The 25,265-nt window shown below is 52.8% G+C and overlaps 1 protein-coding gene across 3 annotated transcripts; it reads left to right on the top strand.

Annotated features, from left to right (window-relative positions):
• The first annotated feature begins 2,028 nt into the window (after positions 1-2,028).
• On the top strand, positions 2,029-25,265 carry TAB1 (TGF-beta activated kinase 1 (MAP3K7) binding protein 1). Of its 3 annotated transcripts, XM_081058183.1 has the most exons (13): positions 2,042-2,096; positions 2,580-2,766; positions 4,120-4,245; positions 13,995-14,131; positions 14,509-14,662; positions 15,624-15,710; positions 16,165-16,303; positions 17,266-17,379; positions 18,009-18,120; positions 19,700-19,844; positions 20,833-21,055; positions 22,130-22,292; positions 23,873-25,265. In XM_081058183.1, exons 3-13 carry the CDS (start codon positions 4,225-4,227, stop codon positions 24,078-24,080), a joined length of 1,503 nt encoding a protein of 500 aa, XP_080914309.1. In that variant the 5' UTR covers positions 2,042-2,096; positions 2,580-2,766; positions 4,120-4,224; the 3' UTR covers positions 24,081-25,265. The 3 variants fall into 3 exon arrangements, with proteins under 3 accessions (XP_080914308.1, XP_080914307.1, XP_080914309.1); XM_081058182.1 differs by lacking the exons at positions 2,580-2,766; positions 4,120-4,245 and having other exon boundaries at positions 2,029-2,096; XM_081058181.1 differs by lacking the exons at positions 2,580-2,766; positions 4,120-4,245 and having other exon boundaries at positions 2,037-2,096; positions 15,492-15,710.

The raw sequence follows: 25,265 nt of genomic DNA, 5'->3' as shown, positions 1-25,265 counted from the left end.
GCATCATGTGGAACCTCTGGAGGTCTCCTTAAAAGGGAAGGGAGTTTGCTTGCGAGTAAATTTTGTTATTAATAATTTAAAAAGAAAGAAAGAAAGAGATAGAGAGAGAGAGAGAGAGAGAGAGAGAGAGGTACCATCTTCCTATCTTCCTCTTTCCTTCCAGCTGGCTGAACTCAGACAAAATGGCTGGAGCTCAAGCAGTCATCTTGAGTCATGTGGAGCTGTGTTGATAGGAGAGCAAGATGGTGAGTCACCATCCTAGACTGACACCCACTTCCCCCTTCTAAATCATCAGCTCTTCTCTATTAAACCTTTCCGTCGGCATTTAAACAGGCTCAAGTTTCCCCAGCCCAACAGGAAAAACCCTCTCTCAAACCCACGTTCCCTTCTCTTCCTCTTTCCAGTCCACCAATTGGGAAGTCCGCCTATTCTCAAGGTCTCCATTTCCCAGCTATTCTTCAATTCACTGCATATGGAGTTTGGTCCTACCATTCTACGTGAACTGCCTGGTTAATTAAAGATAGCTACATCTAACAGACTCTCTCCAGAGAGTTACCTGCTAACTAGACCTCTCAAAAGCATCTCACATTGTTGCCCCAGCCCTCCTTAGACACTCCTCACCTTGGGTTGTGCTGCCTCTGCTCCCCTTGCCTTTCCAGCTGCTCATTGTGTCGTCTTTGCCAATTTAGCCTCTGCTCTGAGCTCCAGCCCTCTCCATCTAAAGACTGACTTGATTTCTTTTCTTGAAATGTTTCAAAATCCCTCAAACTCAACACGGCCAGACTGAACTCCTGGTCCTTACCTTCTCCCTCTCCCAAACCTAGCTGTTCTTGCCAGAAATCTGGAAGAATCTTTGACACATCACCACCCACAACCAATCCTTGCTCAAGCATTGCAGATCTCATCTCCTAAATAAAGTCCACCCACTGCCATTCCACCACTGCCATCTCTCACCTAGAACTAGTACAACAGTCCCCTAATCGGTCTTCCCGTCTCCACTCCAATCCCCTTAAAAATCTGTTTTGTACACAGTAGTCAAAGGGATCTTTCTACGAATGGGATCGTGTCAGTGGCTTGCTGGGATGTGCACAGCTTCCCTCTGTCCTCCAGATGAATAACCCAACTCCTGCCTGGGGCTCACAAGGTCGGAGTCTGCCCTACACGCCCTTCATCTCACTCCCCCTCCGTCTTTTTTCCAACCACATCAGCCTTCTGTCACACGCGTGCTTCTTGGACCCACACGCTCCCTTTCCTCAGGCTTCCTGCACTCGCTGTCCCCTCCGCCCTGGCCTTCCCTTCCCTGCTGCCAGTTAACACTGCACTACCATGCTTCATCCCTAAACTTCTCTTCCTAGCATTTACCGTGTTTCCCCGAAAATAAGACCGGGTCTCATATTAATTTTTGCTCCAAAAGACGCATTCGGGCGTATTTTCAGGGGACGTCTTATTTTTTCATGTACAACAATCTACATTTATTCTAATACAGTCATGTCATCTTCTGGAACATCATCATAATGTACTAAAATGCATCGGTCTTGCTGACGATCATAACTGGGGCTTATTTTCAGGGGAGGTCTTATTTTCCAGGGAACACAGTAGCACCGCGTGAAACACTTACGTATGCAAACGTCCTCCCCAATTAAAACGTTAGCTTTTTGAGGGCCTGTTTTGCTTCCTGCTTCACCCCTAAAGGACCAGGCACGGTCACCCAATGAATACGTATTGCGTGAATGAATAACCCACCTTCCGCCTTCCCCATCGTGTTCATGCAGAACCCTAGTCCGGGGCTTTGGGAGCCTCCCTGAAAGGTCCTGCGGAAAGTGTGCAAATACAAATGGGCGAGGGGCACACCTACGGAGGCCGTCCCTTTAGCTCCCACTAGAGAAAAGGTGGAGGAGCGCGACCGCGTACACGACCGGTACAGCCGCCCCCCACTCGGCCATGGGGTGGCGCTGGGCGCTCGCTCCCGGCAGCGCGGTCCTCCGGGCCGGCGTCAGGCCGCTCTAGCCGCACTTCTCGTCTGCTCTGCCGGGAGGCGGGCGCGCCCGCGGGGTCCCTTCAAGATGGCGGCGCAGAGGAGGAGCCTGCTCCAGAGTGTGAGGACGAGACCCGCTGTCCGGGCTGGGGGCTGGGAACCGGGAGGGAGGGGGAGGCCTGTCGGGTGCAGGCGCCGCTCCCACTTTGCGTGGGCCGCCTGCCTGTCCCTGGCGGGGTGTGACCGCCGCCCTCCCCGGTCCAGGGCCGGCCCCCCTCTTTCCCTAGGTCTGGGGCGCGCGGCCCCGCGAGCCCTGCGCGGGAGCGCGGTGTGCCGGCGTCGGGGGCTCGGGTTCCCAGCCCTGGAGTCCCCGGTGGCATCCAGGGCGCGTGCAGGGTGGGAGCATCTGGAGCCGGAAGGGAATCTGGCCTCGCGGCGGCGCGGGGAGCAACGTGGGGAGCCCACGCCGGCACCGCGCCGCCGGGGATGGTAGTCACAGCGGCCTCGGCCCCTTTTATCCCAGGCTTTGTGCCAGTGGCTCTACACCGTAAGCTTCATTTCCCAACAGCATTCCGAGATAGGCACTGGGATTCCTGTTTTACAGACGAGGAAACTGAGGCACAGAGGTGTCATGTGCCCAAGGCCACAGAGCTGGTAAGTGGCAGCGGCAGAACGAAAACCAGGCAGGCGTTCCACAAACCCTGTAACCTGTAACTTGTACCCGAGGAAGGGCCGCCGTCCGGCAGCCTGGGTTCTGGCCCCGGCTGTGCCTCGGTTTCCCGTTCTGTAAGGTGAGCGTGGGCAGTGGGAGGATTGTCCTGAGACTCACCCCTACTCCCAGTCTGGACCCTCGTGGGTCCTCCTGACACATGTACATGGACGCACACACATGTTGGCACCATGCGCCTATTCTGACCTGCCCGGATTGGGTGCCGGTGCCATGGGTCCTCCCCAGGCACCGCTGTTGTAATTGCCTGGGGACTCGTCTGCCTCCTGTGCTGGAAGGTGACCTCCTGTAAGACAGGGACTTGGGATCTACCTGTGCAAGGAACAGTGCCATCGGCACCTGCCACCACTGGGTGCCAGGCATTCAGTAAATAAGTGTAAAATAACGAAGAAAGCATGTGTAGCCAGGTCTACAGTGCTCAACAGTGGCCGTCCTGCCCTTGAGGGTCTTGAAGCCACAGGATTTGTGTGTGGGGGATGACCGTCACTGCTGCGTATTAAGGACAGGCTTTGTGTGGACTCTGGAATGGCTCTTCCAGGACAGCAACTCCCAGTGGGAGGGAGGGGGTAGCTCTCTTCCTACACCTTTGGCTGCCCCGCTTTATGTAACTACTCGACAGGTCGGCCTTGTCATTGGATTGGTTGGGTAGACATGGCCGCTTGCTTTGTAAGCTCCCAGAGGGCAGGGCCCCTGTGTCAATGTCCCCATTGTAAACATTCCAGAAACACTGGCTGCAACGTGTGGCAAATGATAAAAGTGACAACTGCTGTCGGCTAGCTTGGCTTGCTGAGGAGACTGGCTCCCAGCTTCCCTCCCGTGTAGGTGCGATGGAGCCCAAGGAACTTGGGTTAGAAACTTGGGTTAGACAGAAGGTGAGCTTTACTAGCTCCAGAATGTGTTCCTGGGTGGTGGTGGAATCTTTGAAATATAGGTTAGTTAGCTTTAAGCACATAGCATCTCGATGAAAGCAAAGGGATGACGGCTGTCTACACAAGGCCCCTCCCACCTCCCACCCTCATGACGATCAGGACATTTCTGCTCACACGGTGTCGGAGTGTGTGGGGCTTGCTGTCCTGCCCTCTGCTGTTCTGAGTCTGGGGAGAGCAGCCCAGACACTCATTCAGCAGATGGCTTTGAGGACTGCTAGTCGGTGGTTACGGGGCCTGGGGATATGAAGATGAATAAGGCGTGTACACACGCTTGCTCCATTTGCAGTTGAGCTTGGGAGAAGGAGCCATACACGCCTAACACTATGTCATGAGGCACTCTAGTGGCAGTGTGTTGAGGGGCTATAGATGGCGTGCTTTGACTGGGCCAGTGGAGGCTTGCAGGAAGGGCTGGGACTTGCTGACATTGTGCTGGAAGGGAGTGCTGGGGCCAGAATGACATCCTGAGAAGTTGCACCTTTCGTCCCCAGGCAGTGTGGTACTTTAAAAGATCTTTTGAAGAAAAGAAGAGCTTTTGAAGATAGTTTGATGTGTTCAAAAGAACCTAGGCCCTTTGCAGCCAGATAAAACAGAGTATGAATCTTGTATGGCCTTGGGTAAGTCACGTAACATTCCTGAACCTTGGTTTCCCCAACCAAGAAGACTTCCAGAAGGGTTGTTAGTATTAAATGAACTGACATGCCACACTCCTGGCCTGGCACGACCACACTCCAGTTGTGAAGTTCCACCTTCAGTTCTGCTACCTATGGTTCATTCTCTCAAATGTCAAACGTCACGGAGCACTCACGGTGTGGCAGATACCGGGAAGGTTCAGGGGACACCACCCTCACTCTGGGAAGGGAGACAGAAGTCAACAATACACGAATACAGATGATTTATGGTAATTATCACATCGCATCAGGTGGTGCTGTGGAGAACAGTCGGCACACAGAATGGTCGAGGAGCCATTTCCGGCCGCATGGTAGGGGAAGACCCCAACGTTTGATGAGGTGCAGTGGGGGACGTGGGAGGGAGTGTTCCTGCCCGAGGGAACGGATGCAAAGGCCTGCCTGTGTAGGAAGCATGGAGGAGGCCAGTGTGGCTGGAGTGGAGTGCTTGGAAGAAATGCACGTCGCCCAGGTCCGAGGGAGCCTCGTGGATTCTGTTCTGAGTGTGATGTGAGCCTCTTGGCTGGTTTTGAGTAGAGGCATGATGGGATCTGATTTGTGATCAGAGAAAGCCCTCCGTGGAAAAGCGCTTGCGTGGCAAGAGTAGAAGCCTGGGACCTTCTGAGTGGCACTCAACGCTTGTCCGGATGTGAGCTGAGCTGACAGCGGCTGGGCCAGAGCAATGGCAGGGGAGTGGTGAGAAGTACTGGGTTCTGGCTGTGTTTCGGAGGAAGAACTGATACGATTTGCTGACGGATCCGATGTGGGGGGCGTGACAGGAAGAAGAGTCAAGAAGGACTGCAAGGTTCAGTTGGAGCAACAGCAGCGCCCTTTACTGAGGTGGGGTATCCCGGAAGAGGAGTGCACTGAGGGCAGGGAGAATCAAGAGTTTGATTTTGCCTGTCCTATGATTTACTTAATTATTTAAAAAAAAAAAAAAACTTGAAATCAAATTTTTTTAACTTAGACATATCCTGAGCAATTGTATCTATAAAATTACAGGTGCTAGCTATATATTTTTTCTAATGTACATTAAAGTAAATGTTACCCATTAAAATGGAAACACCCATTGGGCCATCCATCCCTACAACTGTCTCATATATTGGCAGAATGTGGTCCAGCTGCTCTAGCACACGGCGCTCCGCAATCATTTGTAGCCCCTTTAAGAATGCATTCGGACTATATTTGTGATGGAAACATAGAGAACCTTTGATGACAACCCTCCTGAGAGAGGTAGGGGCCCTAGAGTGGAGTCCGTCCCAGAGAAGCACGGAAGGAAAAGGGGGTCATTCAGAGAGACAGAAGGCAGCAGTCAGGGGATGTTTGAAGCTTTTTGGGGAGCCAGAACTGCAGCCCCCACCCTCAGCCACCTTCCTGGGGGCATTATTCTCCCTTTCTGAGCTTTCTTTTTGCCTCTAAGGAATTTGGGTGCTTTCACCACAAAACACTCGGCCTTTTCATACTATAATTTGATATTCAAGCTGTGCCCTGAACTTGGAACCATGCTTTGTCTACTTCGGCTGCCCAGGAGTGTGAGATGAGTCTCTGTGGGGACTTTACTGGACTGTTTTTATGTGACGTGCTCACATATGTATGTGAGGGGCTAATGCTTCAATGTATGTGCACAAGGTGTTTGTGGCGCCCTTGGCAGGTTAGATGCAATTCGATCACTCTAGAAACTTTTCGTACCAAAATACGAAGTTTGGAACTCCGTCACACACTCAGAAGTAGGCTTTCTGACACAACTAATTTGTAAGCCATCCAAGAGTTAAGGTGGGCCGTGCTCAGGATTGTACGCACAGACTCGGCTCTGTGACGAGCCTGTGTGAGCGTGAGACGCCCCCTTCTCAGCTTCCTGGCCAACTCAAGTCCTGGGTGTTGAAGTGCCACTTGCTGCTGGTTGGTGCTGGCAGGTCTGGCATTCGGGGCGTGGGAGAAAGTATGCTTCAGTGTGTGCAGGGGCGGAGGGGTGGGTGGTTTGTGTGAATAGAAAATCCATGACCTTTCCGAAAATTGTTCAGAAATATGGAGGAAGGAAGCAAGAGACGTGGCAGTCTGGTGGGTTATAATAGAATCAGCAGGGGCTGCTTGGTATGGATAATCCCCATGGAGGTGGAGAAGTGGGGGAACATGGTCACAGCAGTGTGAGAGGGAAACCAGAGGGCGGCTGAGTGCCGGGTGCCTGCGCCGCTCAGCCAATAGACCGACCCAGGAGTGGGTCGTAGAATAAGCGTTTAGTGTCAGAGCACCGGTGGTCTGAGAAGGCAGCGGGTTAACACCTCCAAAACCTGCCTCACGTTCTCAGACCGGCTGGGGGTGTTTAAGGGAAAACCTGGGAGTTCCTCCAGAGGCTACGTGATGGTTCCGGGGGTGCATGGAGCCTTCCCTCTGGCACCGTGGTTCTCCGGTGGCATCAGCAACCCAGGAACAATAATGGGAGCAGCCTATAATGCTCGGCTACAGAGATTGTGATGATAAGCATAAGGATATTAATCATAAGTTTCAGGGTAATTTTCTAAAGCAGGGAACTAACTGGGACGGGACATTCCGAGCTCAAGCCGCAGGGCACCAATCTATTACTAAGCTATAGGTCAAGGAAAGGTGAAGCCGGGGATGTGGTGAGGCCTCCACTATGGGGTCCTAACTGGGCCCTGCTTCAAGAGTAATATCGGGGCCCCTGCTGAAATCGGGGAGGACCACATACTTCCGTTCCCACACGGGTAGAAGAACCTCCTGGAATTCTCTGACCAGTTATTGAATGTTTGAGGGGCGTTGGGACCACATTCTAGGCAGGGCCTTCCACTGAAAGAGTACTTGTAAGTATGTAGCTGAGAAATTGCCCCTATGTCATTGGATCTAACACACCATTAATAGTAAGGACACATCATTGTTTTACGTACTACTAAGAAAGAAAACACATGCTAAATAACTTGCAACACACCGACTTCAGAGATATTAAAAGGTTAAAAGTACGTGTCGTTGGACCAGGTAGCTAATTAACATTATCAGGCTATACATGAGAGTTGCCAGAAGACCAGTAGAAAGGGCCAGTGAGCAGGGTGCCTGTGATGCACGGTGAGGCCACAGGGATGGATTTCTGGGAAGGGGCTCCATGGCCTTCGGCAGTATTTTCCCAGAGTGTGGGCCACATCCAGTGAAGTGGTTTGGTGTGTGATGGTATAAAACTCATCATTACATATGGAGGAGGTCACTTGCTTTTCAGTTCTCTTTCAAACCGTCTGATATCAAGAGAAAGACTTGGTTTGGTCCTAGCATGTCCGTAACGCCTTTCTGATTCTTGCTAATCTCCCTTTTTTGTTAACAGAGAGAACCAGGCTCCAGCTCAAAGTCTACAGCAGGCAATAGGTTCAACTAGAATTTAATAAACTTGTTTTGTTTTTGTTTTTTATTATCTTCAAGATATGACAAATATTGCTTTTCTACTTATAATGCGGAAAAAATTTACATTCAAAATGAAGTCATTTGAGTAAAAGAAAATGTGGCTGTCTAAAGGAAAATGCGAAGTGGATAATTTCTTGGAGGTGGTGAGTGGACGGGCCTCTGGCATCAGTCAGATTTGAGCAGGGTCTTTGGGGATGGATAGGACTTGGAAAGACAGAAAAGGGGGAAGCCTTGCCTCCCCATGGATACTTTTTAATATGTTCTTTGGGTACTTTTTAAAAAAAAATTCTTTATTTTGATAGCACACTACGTCAAATTGGTTAGGAACTTAATGTTTAAAGAGTGCCAATGTGAAATAAGGAGAGCTTTGCTCAGCAAGGTTCATGTATATAAATAGTTGGTTTATTTTGAAGTGTGTGCTTGCTTCTGTGACTGTACCTCCAGACTCAGTGGCCTCTTCATTTGCGGTCCCAAAATACATCTGGCCTTTCAAGCAGAGCAAACCTTTGGTGGAGGTGTTACTTCCATCCTGTGTTTGGAGTGGACACCTTCTGCCAGAAGTGTAAAGCTTTTTGTTCTGGTCACAGTTTTTTAGAAAGCATTTGGAACACTGTCTGGAAGTCCTTATCTATACAAGATAGACAGCTGAGTGAGATTGTTAATTTATCAAAGGGTGAGATTCAAAACCAAGTCAATAAGCTGGAGGATTGGAATTAAAGCATGAAGAGGTAATCCAACCGATACAAATTCAGGTTTTACAAACTCCTGTACAGGAGTGTGGCTGGGGGAGACTAACTCTCTAGAACTTCACAGGAAAAAGACCTTGGTGTTTTAGATGACAGCAGGGAGGAATTTTCACATGGAGGCTATATGCCCATCTTTTCTTTAAGTATGTGAAGGCTGTTGATTTGTGTGTATTAATTTCCTATCCCGCCAGCTTACTGATTTATTTGAGTTAGTTTTATCATTAATTCTGTAGGGTTTCCAGGTACTAGCATATCAACTACAAATAGAGATAACTGTACTTTCCCAATATGCTCTCCTTTTTTCCTGTCTAATTGCATAGGCTAGCAATTAGGAAAAAAGAGCATATGTTACGTAATGGAGACAGTGGGCATTCTTGCCGTGTTCTTGACCTTAACGAGAATGCCTCCTGTGCTTCCCTTCTAACTAAGGTGCTGGCTTTAGGACTTTAGGCTGGCTTTAAGCTTTAGGAGTGACTGATGTATACATACAAATGGCATGTTAAGTATCCATCAATTACTGTTTTCTTGAGTATTTTTTTTATCAGGAATGGACAAAGGCTATCCTTAAATCAACAGTGACACTGGAGTCCATCCATACACACTAACCCGGACACCAATTGCCAGTTAATAAAATAACATATTTCCCAAATTTTGGTAGCTCAACATAGTGAAAATCAGTTGTCAAAAAAAGCACTTAACATTGTAGAAGTATCCAGACACTAGTCATAAGTACCTTCTGAAGAACAAGGCACTTGTTAAGTGGATTGGCCACTGTCACATACACAGTTTTTCTGATTTGGGAGGGCTTGTTATTCTCAGGCCACCTGAGTATGGCAGCAGCCGTCAGAACGTCAGCCCACTCCTGACAGCAAAGTTGTAGCTCCCATCATGAAATGCTTTTAGATGAATTGTTCCTGTGCCACCACGCAGTGACGTGGCACATTCCTCAGCCATCCGTCTGAGTTTGTTTCCTTCCTTGTGAAAGACGAATTCACAGGCTTTTATGTGTATCCCTTCATGTCGAGTGGGCCTGTATGTTGCTAGGGTAATGCTTATATTTTGCTGGAAGGTATGACTTTGTTGGAAATAGTCAAGTCCCTGGAAGCCTTTCTGTGACCCTTGGGGGACTTAGATAATGGCGAGGAGGCACGATGACTGCTGCACGGGTGACAGGGTTTGCATCATGGGCAACACATTTGTGTTGTTCAGCGCACAGGGTGAGCTCAATCCATCTGCATCTCATTTTTAATCTCAGACAGGAGTCTAGAAAGTGGAAATGTCTTCTCCCGTGCTTTAAAACAGCTGGGGCACTTCGGGGCGCTGGGTATTGGTGTCTTGGCCCATCTTTTCAGGAGGAGGACACAGGGTACTCCTGACTAGGGAGATGCTTTTGTGCTTCTGCTGAGGCTTACGCTTGATTTCATTCCAGTTGGAGCAGGAGATAGAGCCTAGAAAAAGGAGCTGCTTTGGGAAATTTATTTTGCCATGTTGTCTGAGACATCGTGAGGTCCTTGGTGATGGACCGGGAGGTCCTAATCAGATCTAAGACCTAGGGCGTGGTCGGCAACAAATCAGTTCCTTGAAAAATCATTAATTCCTTGGCAGTGAACTTCTTCCATGGCTCAGAAGGTCTTACACTGTCTCCACCTCGATAGCCACGTGCACGAACACAGCAAGACTCGGTACTCTGCAGAGGCCACGCCAGCCTTCTTGCACTTTCTTCAACCTGACACACTTTATTTTCTACCTCAGGATCTTTGCATATGCAGCTCCCTCTGCCTGGAAGGCTCTTTCCGAAATGGCCACTGCTCCATGATGATTCAGGTCTGGCTCAGAGGCCATCTCCCCAGAGAGGCCTCTTCTGACCACCTCATCTAAAAGAGCCCTCCCTGCCTCTCGCTGTCCCATTACCCTGATGTTGTTCCTCTGTAGCTCATATCGCTGTCTAAAATTGCCTTGTTTATTGTGTTACATGTTTGAAATCCCTCCCTAGAAAGAAGTCTTCAAATAAGGACTCTTATTTACTCTGTCCCCAGTACCTGGAATAATGCCAGCCTCTTGTAAATGTGGAGTTACTGTTTGTTGAATGAATGTATGTTTTAATTGAATGTACTCTAATTGCATAATGTTATATGTGGGTTCCAAAGGCTTAAATTCACACTTATATTAAGAGAGCCATTTATATTGCTTTTAAAATGAGACCGGTCAAGATTAGAGCTAGAAACAATTCTATGTCACTGGGAAACAGTTTTTCTTTTGCAGCGTCACCTGCAAGTTTAAATGCCCAACATTAAGGAGCCGAACAGAATTTCAGCTCTTTTTGCCATTTCTTTTCCCTTAGTATGTTTCAGTCATGTTTTTTGTTTTCAGTGGCTCCTAGTAGCTTTTAGCCTTTGTGTGAATTGAAAAAAAAAGTCCTATAAAGAAGACATAAATAAGTTTAGAGACATACCATGTTGATGGATTGCAAGATTGAACATAGTAAAGAATTCAGAACTCTCCTCAAATTTATCTATAAATTTAAAAGTTCCAATGAAAATCGCAGCAAGATTTTCTTGTGGATACAAACTGATTTTTAAATGTATACAGAAAAGCAAAGGAACTAGAATAGCCAGAACAATTTTGAAAAAGAATAAAGTTAGAGGAATCACACTACTCGATTTTCAGACTTATCCTATAAAGCTACAGTAATCAGGAGCATGGAACTGGTGGAGGAATCTGATCCATAGGTCAACAGAACAGAATAGAGACCAGAAATAGAGCCACACAAGTATGGCCAGTTTGTTTTTGACAAAGGTGCCAAGGTAATTCAATGGAGAAATAGTCTTTTCAACAAATAGTGTTGGAACAATTGGACATCCACATGCCAAAAAAAAAATCATCTAAACCCCCTACCTTATATAGAAATTAACTCAGAATGGATCACAGGACGAAATGTAAAACTATAAAACTTTTAGAAGAAACATAGAAGATCTTTGTGACCTGGAGCTGTGCAAAGAGTTCTTGGACATGGCACCAAACACATGAACCAGGAAAGAAGAAAATTGGTAAAACGAAGTTCCTTAAAACTAAATTCTTTCACTCTGCAGAGGACACTATTAAGTGACTGAAATGGCACGCTGCAGACTGGAGGAAGTATTTGCAAATCACATTTCCAACACAGGACTTTTGTCCAAAATACATAAAGAACTCTCAAAACAGTTAAGAAAACAAACAACCCAATTTCAAAATGGGCATAAGACTTAGATACTTCACCAAAGAAGATATGTGGATGGCTAATAAGCACATCTATATTTGTCATTGGGGAAGTACAAATGAAAGCCACAGTGAGACACCAGATATACCTTTTAGAATGTCTAAATGAAAAAGAAAATAAGAGAAAGAAACCATGTGGTCAGAAGATGGAGCAACTGGAACTCTTGTGCATTGCTGGTGGGAATGCAAATGGTGCACCCCTCAGTTTGGCAGCTTCTTACAAAGTTACACAGCAGCGCCACTCCTAGGTATTTGCCTTAGAGAAATGAAAACTGTTCACACAGAAACCTGTCCGTGAATCTTGGCAGCAGCTCTCTTCATAATTGCCCCCACCTGGAAAGTCCACACGTCCTTCTGTGGAGGAATGGATAAAGTGTGCAATATCCATCCGATGGAATACTGCTCTGCAATAGAGAGGGACAGACCGTGCATGCAGAGAGCGTGGTGGTGGTTGCCAGGGGCTGGGGGGAGGGCATGCGGAGGAGTCCGTGTTTAATGGGGACAGAATTTCAGTTTGGGATGATGAAAAGCGTTATGGGGGATAGATGGTGATGGTTGCCCAACAATGTAAATGAATGTATTTAATGCCATGGAACTGTACGCTTAAGGTGGTAAACGTCAGGTGTGTTTTATCCCAATAAAAAGAAAAAAGCAAGGTTCTGCACTGCCTAATTCATTTATGACATTCTTGTAAAGACAGTATAGTGATGGAGGGCAGGTCGGTTGTTGCCAGGGGTCCAGAGGGCGTGGCTGCAGAGGGGCAACAGGCGCGTGTGTTTGGGGTGTTGGGGCTGCACTGTATCTTGATTGTGGTGGTAGTTACAGAAACCTCTATGTGTTTAAAATTCATAGACCTGCACGCTAAAAAACAGTCCATTTTGCTACTATGTATGTGAATTTAAAAATAAAAACCAGCTCCCACGCCCCATGAAGATGCACCGAGGTGCAAAGCACAGAACTGAAGTGCTAGATTAAATGCAGTGTTGAAGCAGTTGGAAAAAAAAGGAGAGCCACAACGTCACTCCCCGTCAGGATGTAAATAAATACAAGAGGAAATTTGCCACGAAAGCTAACCACAGGCTTTTTACATATGTGATTGCAGAAGCCTGGTGAAGTGGTTTTCACATCCTTTTTTGAAGACTTACTAGTAATTTGTAAGAAGTTGTGCACAGCACTCGTGCGTATTTAATATTTCAATAAAGCTTTCAATCCAAATTTTATTCTTGCAATTGAACTCTGATTCTCCCAGTTGTCTTTGTTAACCCCAGTTCAGCATGGTGGTCCAGGGAATGCCCTTATGAACCAAGCCCAGTCCTCAGGTGGGCGTCGTGTGGCGGCCAGGTGGGGGAGGCTTTCACTAACGCAGTGGGTCGGTCGTACCTGGGCCTGCATCACAGTCGTTTCTGGGGCGTCAAAAAGTGCAGGTGCTCAGAGTGCACCCTAAGGAGATTTAGGAAATTCAGAATCTGTTTGGGCTGGAGCCTGGACAGAGGTGGGGGTGGGGTGTGTGTGTGTGTGTGTGTGTGTGTGTGTGTGTGTGTGTAGAGCTCTGTTGTAATTGTACTGAGTGGCCTTGTTTGAGATCCGTGGGGTCAGATAGGAGTCCGACACAGACAGGCAGAAGTGAGGGAGCCAGGGGAGGGGGCGTACACAAGAAGGCAGCCCACCAAGTCTGGGGAGCATCTTCCTGAAGGAAGACTTCCTAGAGGTGGTGACTCGGTGCCAGAGTCCCTAAGGACATGGAGAATTGCTTGGCAAGGAGGGTGTTCCACATATAGGGAAAGGGGGGTGTGAGCAGGGCACTGCCAGCATTTGGCACTGCTGGAGAAGTTGTGGCAGGGAGCGAGTGGAGTGGGTGGCAGGGGCCCCCAGAGCCAGGGAGAGTGACTGACTGATACAACTTATAAATTCGTTTCTCAGCTCCTTGGCTGCCCGAGTCAGCATCCCCTGGGAGGAGCGGCCTACAGTGCAGATATCCCGAGCCCTGCCAGGATCAGACATTCTGGGGGTGGGGCCTGGAAATCTGCACTTTTAACCAGTGCCCAAAGGATTGGAGTCAGAGCCACTAAAGAGTTTTCGGCCAAGAATTTGCTTCATTGTGTGTGTCTCATTTGCTTTGCAAACCCTCGGCAGATGTCTGTTCATACAAGGGTCATTGTTTTCCAGAAGGATGCAGAACCCTCTGAGGGGTGCTCTGGGCCTGCTGGGTTCTTGTTGGGGAAGAAAAGGAAGGTGAGGTGGGCTCTGCCCTGGAGGAGGAGGTGACACTTCATGATTTTCTGGTGTCCTCCCCAGGAGCAGCAGCCAAGCTGGACAGATGACCTGCCGCTCTGTCACCTCTCTGGAGTGGGCTCAGCCTCCAACCGCAGCTACTCTGCCGATGGCAAGGGCACTGAGAGCCACCCGCTGGAGGACAATTGGCTCAAGTTCAGGTGAGAGTGCCAGGGGTGCTGTCCTGGGCGTCGGCAGTAGGTTTGCACGCAAGAAAAGGCAGCAGTTCTGCAACTGTCTTGCATGGGGCTTACCAGTGAGGTGTGGCCCATGGGAGGTGGTACCCGCTGCTGTCCCTTCCACATGTAGACCTCAGCCAGCTTAGGGCCTGCGACAGTGGGATGGGGAGCATCCCCAAAGGTCATGGCCAGAGTGAAATGATGGTCAAAATGGGGGCACCCAGGTGGGCACCTGAAGCCACAGCTGCTGTATCTTTGCTCTCCCCTAATTCCTTTCCCTTCTATCCATCCTCTCTGGAACTGGTGTCACTCTTCTCTGAGTGCCTGGTCTCAGGCTGCCTCCTGCCTCTTTCTGTCAGGAGTGAGAACAACTGCTTCCTGTATGGGGTCTTCAACGGCTACGATGGCAACCGGGTGACCAACTTCGTGGCCCAGCGGCTGTCTGCGGAGCTCCTGCTGGGCCAGCTCAATGCTGAGCACACAGAGGCCGACGTGCGGCGTGTGCTGCTGCAGGTACTGGTGCTCGGCCGGCAGCCCCAGCCCCAGTGGGTCATGTTCCCCGGAACTGGGCCCTGCACCTGTAAAGTGTGGGGTTAGCCAGGGCTGCTTTGAGGACCCAGCTCCGGGAGCCTCACCCAGCGGCAGGGGCGCCCCACTTCCTGAAGTCCAGGAGCAGGCAGTCAGCAGCGACCCTTCCCCACAAGTGGCTTGGCTCCGGAGGAGATGTTCCCGGGCAATGAGGAGTGAGGGACAAAAGGTATAGTGGGGGGCTGATTGAGGGTGGCTCAGGATGGTCCCTTTCCTTCAGGCCTGGCTCAGGTGCTCGCCTCCAGCCGCTGTGGCACCCTGGGCCTCACCTGCTCACTTCCGGTTGGCTGGTGCTCCTTCGCCAGCTCTGCCTTTCTGCTCGCTGCTGTTGGGAGATTTTCTTCCCTGCACCTCCTTTTGGAAGCATGTCGGGAGGCACTTAGGATGATGAGGATGGATTCCTATGCCTTGAAAACTGTTCTCCGCCATTTTCCTGCCTCAGCACCGAGGGCCAGAGCAGCCTGCCCAGCTGCAGGGCCCTGTGCTAGGGACTCTCAGCTGGTCCCCCAGGAAAGGCAGCAGCACGCCCAGTGTCGAGGGGCCCACGGGCTGTAGTAGTGACACCAGCTGTCACTGACCTAGGCTTACTCTGAGCCAGGTACTGAGTGCTCGGTCACCCGCAGAACAGCACTTACCTCTGTCTCTGTTCATAGATGAAGAGACAGACTGCTACCTGGCAAGTGGCAGAGCTGGAACCCACCCTCAGGTGGCCTGACTGCAAGCTCGTAACCTTAAGCTCTCGGTCGCTCCACAGTGCTGCGTGCAAAGCCCCGTCACGTGGTGGCCTGCACTATCCCGTTTGGCTACTGAGGGGTGTTTTGGCGTCAGGTGGTGGTGCAGTTTTGAGCCGGCCTTGGCCCTGCCCCTGTCCTCTCTGTGCCTCCAGGCCTTCGACGTGGTGGAGAGGAGCTTCCTGGAGTCCATTGATGATGCTTTAGCTGAGAAGGCCAGCCTCCAGTCCCAGCTGCCAGAGGTGACCTACCAGCCTGCTCCCGGGGAGAAGCACCTCAAAGCCAGCTTTTCTAGGAGCAAGGATTCACCTGCCATGTCCTTCTCAGGCCATTGATACTGTTGTGCCAGAGCAGCATGAGTTAGGGGGACAGTTCCTGACGGGGGGCCCCCCTGGCCTGCTGTCGGCAGCTTTGCTCAGGCTCGTCATGGGGTGGGCCGCAAAGGGTGTGAGGAGAGGCCCTTCAGGTCAGGTCTTGCCCTGAGGCTGGCCGCAGCCGTGTCACACATCCACCAGCACTTTCAGAGCCGGTGGGGTAAGTCGGGGCACCTCTGGCTTTCCTGGAGAAGCCTGCCTGGAGCTGCAGTGCAGCTCCCATCCTGGCCAGGCCCGCACACCCCTGCTCTGAGGGAGGGGCGGGTTGGTGAGGTGGTCTCTGAAGAGCCGGCCTGCTCTCACCCCCAGTGATGGCTTTTAGGGGGTCCCCCAGCACCAGCTGCCCCCTCAATATCAGAAGATCCTCGAAAGACTCAAGGTGTTGGAGAGGGAGATTTCCGGCGGGGCCATGGCCGTGGTGGCGGTCCTTCTCAACAACAAGCTTTATGTCGCCAATGTCGGTGAGCCACCTGTCTGTCACGGGGTGGGGAGGGCCGGGAGAGGAGGTCAGCTTTGGGGATCTGTGCGTTCTTTGGACAATCTGCTTTCCAGACATGTAGGACCTTCAGCCCCAGTCTGCCGAGGCCATTGGGTGGATGTCCCTGTTACTCCACAAGAGTCTTGGTCCCAGTGGGGGGAGTTGGAAGTACTGGATGGGAGGTGGGCGACCGGCTTTGGTCCCCATTCTGCCCCTGGCTGTGGTGTTGGGGGAGTTGTCGCCTGTTTGGGTCTCCTCAGTGGCTTCCTCTTTCAGAAGAGGTTGCTGGCTGTGGAAGACCCGCACGGCATCCCAGGAAGGGCTATGAGATGGGCTGGGTGTGGGCCACAGGTGAGGGGCCACCAGGACATTTTGTGGGATTTGTGGGCAAAGAAGGGGCCCTCTGGGAACCTGAGAAAGCCGCACCCTCAGGGCACAGATTACTGTAGGAGCTCTGTAGAGACCCCACTGATAATTTCCCTCTTCTTTTCCTCTTTTTAAGATTTCATTATGGAAAAAATTAAAAAATGTAAAAAAGTAGAGTGACTAGCATTCAATGAACCCTCGCGTACCTAGCCGCAACCCCAACAAGGAGCTCTCTCCTTGTGGCCAGTCTCATTTAGTCTGTAGCCCTTTGTCCCCACATTGCTGTGAAGCAAACCCCCGACACCATGGCATGGTATCTGTAAATATTTCAGTACGTCTCCCTAGAGAAGAGGCCTCTTATTAACATCACAATCATCCTAGGATGGCACTGGGAAAGTTTAACCTAATTCCTTAATATCATCAGCGCTCCTTGGCTGCTGACTCACCAGTGGGCTGAGCCCATTTTCTTTGCTTGTTTCAAGGATCTCCACATGTGAGATGCTTGCCCTCTCTCTCTTCAAAACATGGCCTTTTCTTCCTGTGCTCAGTCTTTGCTCAGCTGCTCAAATTCTGCTGCAGGTACGAACCGTGCACTTTTATGCAAATCCACGGTGGACGGGCTACAGGTGACACAGCTGAATGTGGACCACACCACGGAGAACGAGGATGAACTCTTCCGCCTCTCACAGCTGGGTGACTAGGGGACACGGGCAAGGATCAGCGGTGGGAGGGGACTTCTGTGGCTCACCCTTTCCCTCTTGCCAGTCATGTACAAAGGCATGAAGTGGATGGGCTGTGACTTTGGGCTTGGGACCAGCCTGCCGGGGTTGAGCCCCAGCTCTGTCGCTTACTAGTTGGTGAAGTTTGGGACTTGACTCAAGTTTTCTGTGCCTCAGTTTCCCCATCTCTGTAATGAGATAATAGTAACACCTACCTCAGGGTGGGTGAGGACTAAAAGAGTTAAAGCGTGTAAAATGCTTCCAAGAGCACTTGGCGTTGGTGGAGACTGAGGGACCAAAGAAGTCCTGAGATCGGCCACTGCCATAGCCACTCCGTCCCTTTCCGGGCAGCAGTGCGGGGCAGTGCCGGGTGGGCTCTGACTGAGCATGGAGGAGGGGCTCTGAGTGAGGGGGCGTCCTGATAGGGATGAGGCCCAAGGACACGGGGATGTTGGTTTAGCCTCTCTCCAAGGCTCCTGGTGTGACTTCATTTCCTGTTCAGTGGGTCCTCGGTGCCTCGTTTCATGGACGTGTCTGTGGCCCCTTCCTTTTGTCCTGTAGTATGAACAAGGTCTGGAGTTGTCGTCGTTCTCCCCTTGATAGGTTTGGACGCAGGAAAGATCAAGCAAGTGGGGATCCTCTGCGGGCAGGAGAGCACCAGGCGCATTGGGGACTACAAGGTCAAGTACGGCTACACTGACATCGACCTGCTCAGGTGGGGCCGGCCCGCTGCCCCCGTCGGGGCAGAGCAGGCAGCGCTAGGGGCAGCAGGGGTTGGTGTGGGATCCAGGCCCGCAGGCTGGCAGGGAGTCAAGCCAAGGGCAGCAACTGGGCCATAGGGCCTGGCGGGAGAGGGCAGGGTGCGCCTGAGCTGCCTGGTGTGGAACAGGGACAGACCAAAGGCCTGTTGGTCCGTGCTGTCCATGGTTGGAGCCAGGGCAGAGGCGCGAGATGCACTGTGCATTTCCCTCCAAGGACACTGCCCTTCCGGCTGCCGCCCTGTGCTCAAAGCAGCACATGGGCAGCGATGATAACTGTGAGCGTTTGTTGTGCCAGCCCATGCACAGCTCTGTACATACGTTCTCTTGTTCAGTCTTCCCTCAGCCCTAGGTGGTAGGTGCTGTTACTGCCTCAAAGGTATTTTCATACGAGAAACTGAGACATGGTGACATTAGGTAGCCCACCTGGTCACAGGGCTCGCTGTGCACTGAGGGAGCACTGAAACCCAGGCAGCTTGAATTCTGAGCACATTCCTGAGAGAGAGAGACAGACAGACAGACAGACCCACCAGGACATTTAGTGTCCCAGCCAGAGCTGTGCAGAAGTCATGCCAAAGACCCCCTTGCCAGACCTCGTCATGCTGTAGGAAGAACTCCTCGCTCACAGGGGTTGCAGTCGAGTTTGGAAACTTTTGTCTCTCGTGTGTGGGGTACTGTTGCCTTATTGGAAAGTGCACTTGTGGTTTAGAACAATGCAGATGTTGCCAAGGATATACCGTGCAAAGTCCATCTTCTCCCCACCCCAAGCTGGGGCACCTTCCCCAGAAGCTGTACAGAGTCTGTGCGCTTGCACAAGTGTGTGTGTGTGGTGGGGCGGGGGTGGGCATCCTTTTCCAAACACACAGGCGCTGGCCGACCCCTCCCAGTGTCCTGCACACTCTTTCTCCACGAGGTGCCCATTTCTCCATTTCTGCATACCTCCCATGCAGGCTGGTGGCATTCCTGGTGACAGCTGCTAGCACTCCAGTTGTGGCTGTGTCAGCACTCACAGGGCCCTACTGATGGACCGTCAGGCTGCTTGAGACTCAGCGTCTGATCCTTGTGCCTGTGTGCCCACACCTGCGGGGACTTTTTGATACTTGTAGCCCTGATAGGGCATCAGAAAATGGCCTCAGTGCAGATGGAGCGTGTAGGTGGGGTCTGAGGCAGCCTGACCTTTGTTGTGGAGGAGCCCAAGAGGAGTGGACTTTTAAAAGAGAACCATACCCTCTCGCTGTCCCACCCTCCCCTGCCACTGCCCAGGCTCTGTGGACAGGAGATGCGGTGTGGGGCCAACTGGGGCACTTGACCTTTGCCCTCCTGACCCCAGCTGCCCTCTGGCTTTTCTGGCCCTGAGGGCTTGATTGTAGTAGCTGCCCTCAGAAGATAGGTCTGTTTTTCTGGTTTGCTCTTTGTTCTCTTTCTTTTCCTCTTGTCAGATGTGTTTTGTTTTCCATTCTGGGGTAGATTCTGCCCCTTAGCAGAATAAATGTCCCCGTTCCAAGCACAGCTCTCCCCTCCACTTTCTTCCCCCAGCGCCGCCAAGTCCAAGCCAATCATTGCAGAGCCCGAAATCCACGGTGCACAGCCCCTGGACGGGGTGACTGGCTTCCTGGTGCTGATGTCGGAGGGGCTGTACAAGGCCCTGGAGGCAGCGCATGGACCTGGGCAGGCCAACCAGGTGAGTTGGGCCCTGGCGGAGCGCGGCTGGCCAGACTGCAGGGGGTTGTGCTCCCCTGGGAACCCAGCCAGCCCTCCTGCTCAGCGCCAAGTGCTCAGGGACCCAGAGCTTTGATTCTTAAATGCCGTCTCCAGACATCTTCCCTGGGTTCAAAGCTGGGGGAGCAAAAGCCCGGAGCTCCAAGAACAGCCCTCCCACCCAAAGCTTTGCTCCTGGCCTTGAGGCAGTGTCGGTCCCCAGGGCCCTGAGCAAAGCCTGAAGGGAAGGAGTTGGGATGGACATGAATTCCCACGGGTCCGCGTTGCTTGGGAGACTGTTGTTGAAGGGCCCTGGGCTATGGCAGGGGTACAGGAATGTTGTGGCGCCACGCAGGACGCTGGCCAAGGAGTCGCGCCAGCCACGGTCCTTCTCGGCCCTCTCAGCTGCGGATAGTTTACAGTGCGTTCTCGTCTCTAAGATGAGGGTATCATCTGCCTTTGTGGGATTGTGAGGAGGGCTCTGTGTGATCGACATAGGTCCACAGGGTCCTTGGAGGACATGTCAGACAGTCGTCACGAAAGCGGTCACTTCAAGGGTGATTTTAAAGGGACCCTGCCTTCATTTTGTATCTTCATTTTCTGACAGAATTGGCCCATCATAGGCTACAATAAGTGGGTTCTAGAAAAGAAAACTTAGTAATAGTGATCATTTGTGCTGTTCCCCAAAGTGCCCTCACATCCTTTGTGGTATTTAATCCTCATAAGAACCCGGTGAGGTGGGTATTATCCCCGTTTTATTGGTGTGGAAGCCAACAATCACAGAGGTCACAAGGTCACACATACTCCAGTGAGAAAGTTCCAGAAGGATTACCTTGAAAAGCTCAGATTGCAGGCGTGGCTGGTGGGGCCTTCCCTCACCTGCTTCGCCGTTGACTCCTAAGTGTCCTGAATAGGCTGTTGGCACCGTCGTGGGACCCCTTGTTTCTCACCAGGTTTTTGCCCTCCCTCAGGAAATCGCTGCCATGATCGACACTGAGTTCGCCAAGCAGACTTCCCTGGATGCAGTGGCGCAGGCTGTGGTGGACCGGGTGAAGCGTATCCACGGTGACACCTTCGCCAGTGGCGGGGAGCGTGCCAAGTTCTGCCCGCGGCACGAGGACATGACCCTGCTGGTCAGGAACTTTGGCTACCCGCTGGGTGAAATGAGCCAGCCCACAGCATCCCAGGCCCCAGGTGAGTGTGCGGTGCGGGCCGGAAGCCGCCTGGGAGGCCACTGGGGCAGAGGTGGGTGCGCAGCGGATGAGGCCGGGGGCCGTGACGCCTGGAATGGAGGTGAGTCGGAGGCCTGGTTTGCAAGTGCTGATCTGAGCTCTGACTTTGAAGGTCTCTGAGCTGCCTTTGTTTGTTTTCCCTTTTGTCTGTGAAATGAGGAAATGCCATCTGCCCTGGCTACGTCCCGAAGGACCTCAGTGCAAAGTGCTTGCAGAGCCGCAGGCCACACGATAGGGACCGTGGCTCCCACTGGCTGAGGGCCCACTCTATGCCCGGCACTCAGCCGCACGTTTCCTGTAGTCCTCATTAACTACCCTGAAGAAGATGGCACCCCTTTCTATAGAACAGGAAACGGAGACTAGAGGGAAGAGACCTACCTACACGAGGCGAGGCATGTGGCCAGAAGGTCCCCAAAGCCTGGTTCTGTCCCTGGGCCATGTCAGGGCAAGCGCGAGACGCTTTACTTCTGCCGTTTTAGTTCTGGAATCAAGTTGCTCGGCAAGCGACACAGTCACTCTGTCTGCACTCCCTCCCCGTGCCGCTCAGCGTCCAGACCCTCTGTTCCTGGGGCTGCATTTCTTCCTTCTGTTTTTAAACAAGCCTTAGCACTCAGGCATGCCCAGATGGCTTTGTTCGCCCGCGGGCCAGGGTCAGGAAGTTCTCTAGCTTATTGTTAGTGCAGCCATATTTTTGTTGGGCCAGCCTCACCTAGGAGCACACTCATCCCCTCGGATTAAAGCTTTGTTACGGGAAGCCAAGCAATAACCCTTTTGTCCCGACAGCTCAGCACTGGATTCTCCTCCTGCTTTGAGCACCTGTGTTGCTATGCTATGTTGCTAGGCCTGGAAGAGTCTTTGCCATGGGACCCTCCTTATCTGTCCCAAGGGGCAGAGGGCCAGGCTGCAGCTTGGGGAGCCAGGCTGGGCCACCACCTCCCCTCACAGCCCTCAGACAGTGCCCCCATCTGGCCCTGCAGCAGCCCTGTCCCCCCACCGCCGCCACTTGCTGTGGCCCACCACTCTCTTCTTCCCAAAGCCGCAGGAGGACGCGTGTACCCCGTGTCCGTGCCTTACTCGAGCAGCCAGAGCACCAGCAAGACCAGCGTGACCCTCTCCCTCGTCATGCCCTCGCAGGGCCAGCTGGTCAATGGAGCCCACAGCGCTTCCACCCTGGACGAAGCCACCCCCACCCTCACCAAGTAAGCCCTCACCCCCACCCCAGCCACTCTCGGGCCTGCTACCTGGGGACGGTCCTTGTACCTGAACGGGAATGCCATGGGGCCAAGTCCTGTGGCTGAGAGATGTTGGATGAGATGCCCTGGGGTCCTGTACCCCTAGATATCCCCCGTCCCACCCTGGGGAGGCCTCCCTAGAGGCTGGGACAGGAAAGGGCGGCACTTCAGGTTCCAGCAGCTCACTGAAGCTGAACCTAGGAGAGGTGCAGGTTTCCTGGGGCCACATGGTGAGGCAGGAGGAGAGGGGACCGGCCGCTGGTGCTGACAGCCTTCTGGACCACTTGCTTTCAGGTCTCATGTGTTAGTTTCGTTGAATGGGAAGGTTCTCCTCTCCTGTTCTTGAAATGTGTGATGTAGGGTGGCCTCCCCAATGGCATCCCGTCTTAGGGGACATTGTTTGGCCTGTACTGGCTCGTCAGAGCAATGTTAGCTTTGAAGTGAGTTCTGTAGTTTAAGGCTGGGGGGCGGTTAGTGGGCGGCAGGGGGTCTGGAGCCTGGGGGTGGGGCGGGCAGGCTCCCTCCTCACTGAGACCTGCCACAGGTCTGGTGTCCACCCCACCCCCTTCACTTCTGTGGAATGTATTCCCCCCACCTCCCCACCACACCGGGAGATCAGGATCTGGTTTCCACATTCCAGCCCTGCAGGAATAATAGAGATGCCACACCCAGCCTACTCAGAAGATGTGACCAATTGGAAAGGTCATCAGGAAGGGAGTGGCTCTGTTTCCCTCCGCCTACAGGGGGGCCTTCCCTTCTTCTGCCCGCATGCTGCTGCTGCTGCTGCCACCACCACTGTGGGCGGGAGGGACCTGCCAGGCAGTCGAATGATGGGCGTCCCTAGTGAGAGTAGTAGGGTGGCCCTCCCAGGCCTGCAGGGCTGCCCAGAGGGAGCCACCAGCTGTGTCCACAGAGGCAGAGGTGCTGGCAGTGGTCCGGGCCAAGCGGGAGAACCGGCCATCCTCCGGCACCTCTAATTCCCTGCCCCCGTCCCGCCTCTGAGCAGCACGGGCCCCGCTGTGGGCTGGCCTGGTGCTGGGTGCTGGGCGGTGCTGGGAGTTGCAGGATGGTGGGCCAGCTGCTAATTCCCAGCTGTTCTGGGCTCTGTGACACAGGGTGGGTGCCCAGGGAGCTCTGAGAACATGGGGGACCCGTGTTCCCCCCCACCCAGCTGGTGAAGGGGGAATGAGAAGGATGGAGCGAGGAGCGTTTTCGGGGAGAAGAGCTCTTGCCACCTGTGGTCTGTGGGGTTTGGGTCCGGAGGTTGGAATGCGCGAGCGCTCGCAGCGCTGCTCCGAGAGGGAGCTGTTCTGGGTCCTATGCAGTAGCCACCAGCCACACACGGTTGTTGAGTGCTGGAGCTGAGTGACCCATTTTAATTCTGGTTCACGTAAATAGCCACATATAGCTTTTCATCTCCTCCGAAGGACGTGTGGCTGGGCTGGCTCCTTTGTCAGAGGGGCCTGTGGCCTGAGGCAGGGGCCACTCCGTCCCCAGGCTAGAAGGTACGACCTCCCGACTGACTCTGTCCCCTGTTCTTTCCGCAGCCAGAGCCCGACCCTGACCTTGCAGTCCACCAACACGCACACCCAGAGCAGCAGCTCCAGCTCCGACGGGGGGTTGTTCCGCTCCCGGCCCGCCCATTCGCTGCCGCCGGGAGAGGACGGCCGTGTGGAGCCCTATGTGGACTTTGCTGAGTTTTACCGCCTCTGGAGTGTGGACCATGGGGAGCAGAGTGTGATGACAGCACCGTAGCCCGGGCCAGGCAGTGCAGCCCGAGCAGGATCCTGCATGGGGACGAGGGGCTCACTTCTGGGGCAGGATGGATTTGTCCTGCCCGTTACCTGTGCCATGGGGGCCAGTGCGTGCCAGTCAGCCCTCTGTTGGCACTGTACTCTCAGCCCCCCACTCTTGGTGCCGTACGAATATCCTCTCAGAGAGCGCCAGTGCAGACTGGACCCCTTGGGTATACCTTGTCGCTGCACAGTGGCTGGAGGCCGCCCCTCAGGCACCCAGGACCGTCTCCGTTTCTCAGAACAAAGGCGCAGGCATGGAAGCTGAGCTGGCCCTGAAGCCCACGTGTGGGGCAGAAGGGGAAGAGGTTCTCCTGTGACCCTCATGTCACAGGCCCAGCAGCCACTGCTTTCTCCAGGCCACGCCCTCTAGCCAACCTCCCCTGGAAGAGCCTGTGGCCACTGCTAGTGCCCCCCCCCACTAGGCTGTGGTTCCCCTTCTCCAGCCTCCAGAGTGGAGTCCGGGTGGGTGTGTGACCCTTCGAAGCCTGTAGCCACCCCTGGGCCCATTCCTGGGTCCGCCCACTTGTCAGCGGTAAATGGTCAGGAAGACCAGGGGGGTGTTGGCCTGGGATGGCTGCAGAGGGCCAGGCTGGCCTGGGCCCTAAGTGAGAACATCTTACACGCGTTCTCTGCCTTCCAAGGGCAGGGGCGCTGTCTGTAGGCTTGTGTTCCCGTTTTCAGAGGAGAAGCAGGCGCAGGAGACTCACAGCTTGCCCAAGTCACACAGTCGGTCCTTAGTGGAGCAGAACAGACCTCCTGTGAGGCCCCAAGGCCTCCCGGATTCTGCGGCCCCTCCCCAGTCCCCGTCTCCTGCCCCACGAGGCAGCCTCCGGTGTGCTTGCACTCCGAAAAGTCAAGGCGGTTCCAGGGCCCTGCTCGCTCTGTGGCCCCAGAACACAATTCCCTACGGAAGTGTGGCGCAAGCAGCAGAAATGCGAGTCTCAGCAGAGCCCTCACTCCCCTTCCACTACGAAGCCATGTCTGTTCTTCAGGTGACGGATTTAAAATTAGTCACAAAGGCTGGGGAACAAAGGGAACTCTCTTCCAAGAATGTCTCAGTGATGCTGTTTCATCTCTAGAAATAGAATCACTTTTTTACCGCAATAAAGAAACAATAAGTGGTGGTATTAAACGTGAAGGTGTT

This window comes from Rhinolophus hipposideros (genome assembly GCF_964194185.1).
Source record: "Rhinolophus hipposideros genome assembly, chromosome: 9".
In the NCBI taxonomy this organism is placed as follows: domain Eukaryota; kingdom Metazoa; phylum Chordata; class Mammalia; order Chiroptera; family Rhinolophidae; genus Rhinolophus; species Rhinolophus hipposideros.
The sequence above is the reverse complement of the archived record's forward strand: the minus strand, read 5'-3'. Positions and strand labels throughout refer to the sequence as shown.

Coding starts and splice junctions, on each gene's coding strand:
- TAB1 (XM_081058181.1), top strand. CDS start 2,064: ATGGCGGCGCAGAGGAGGAGCCTGCTCCAGAGT. Junction 18,121..19,699: donor ACTGACATCGACCTGCTCAG/GTGGGGCCGGCC, acceptor TTCTTCCCCCAG/CGCCGCCAAGTCCAAGCCAA. Junction 19,845..20,832: donor GACCTGGGCAGGCCAACCAG/GTGAGTTGGGCC, acceptor GCCCTCCCTCAG/GAAATCGCTGCCATGATCGA.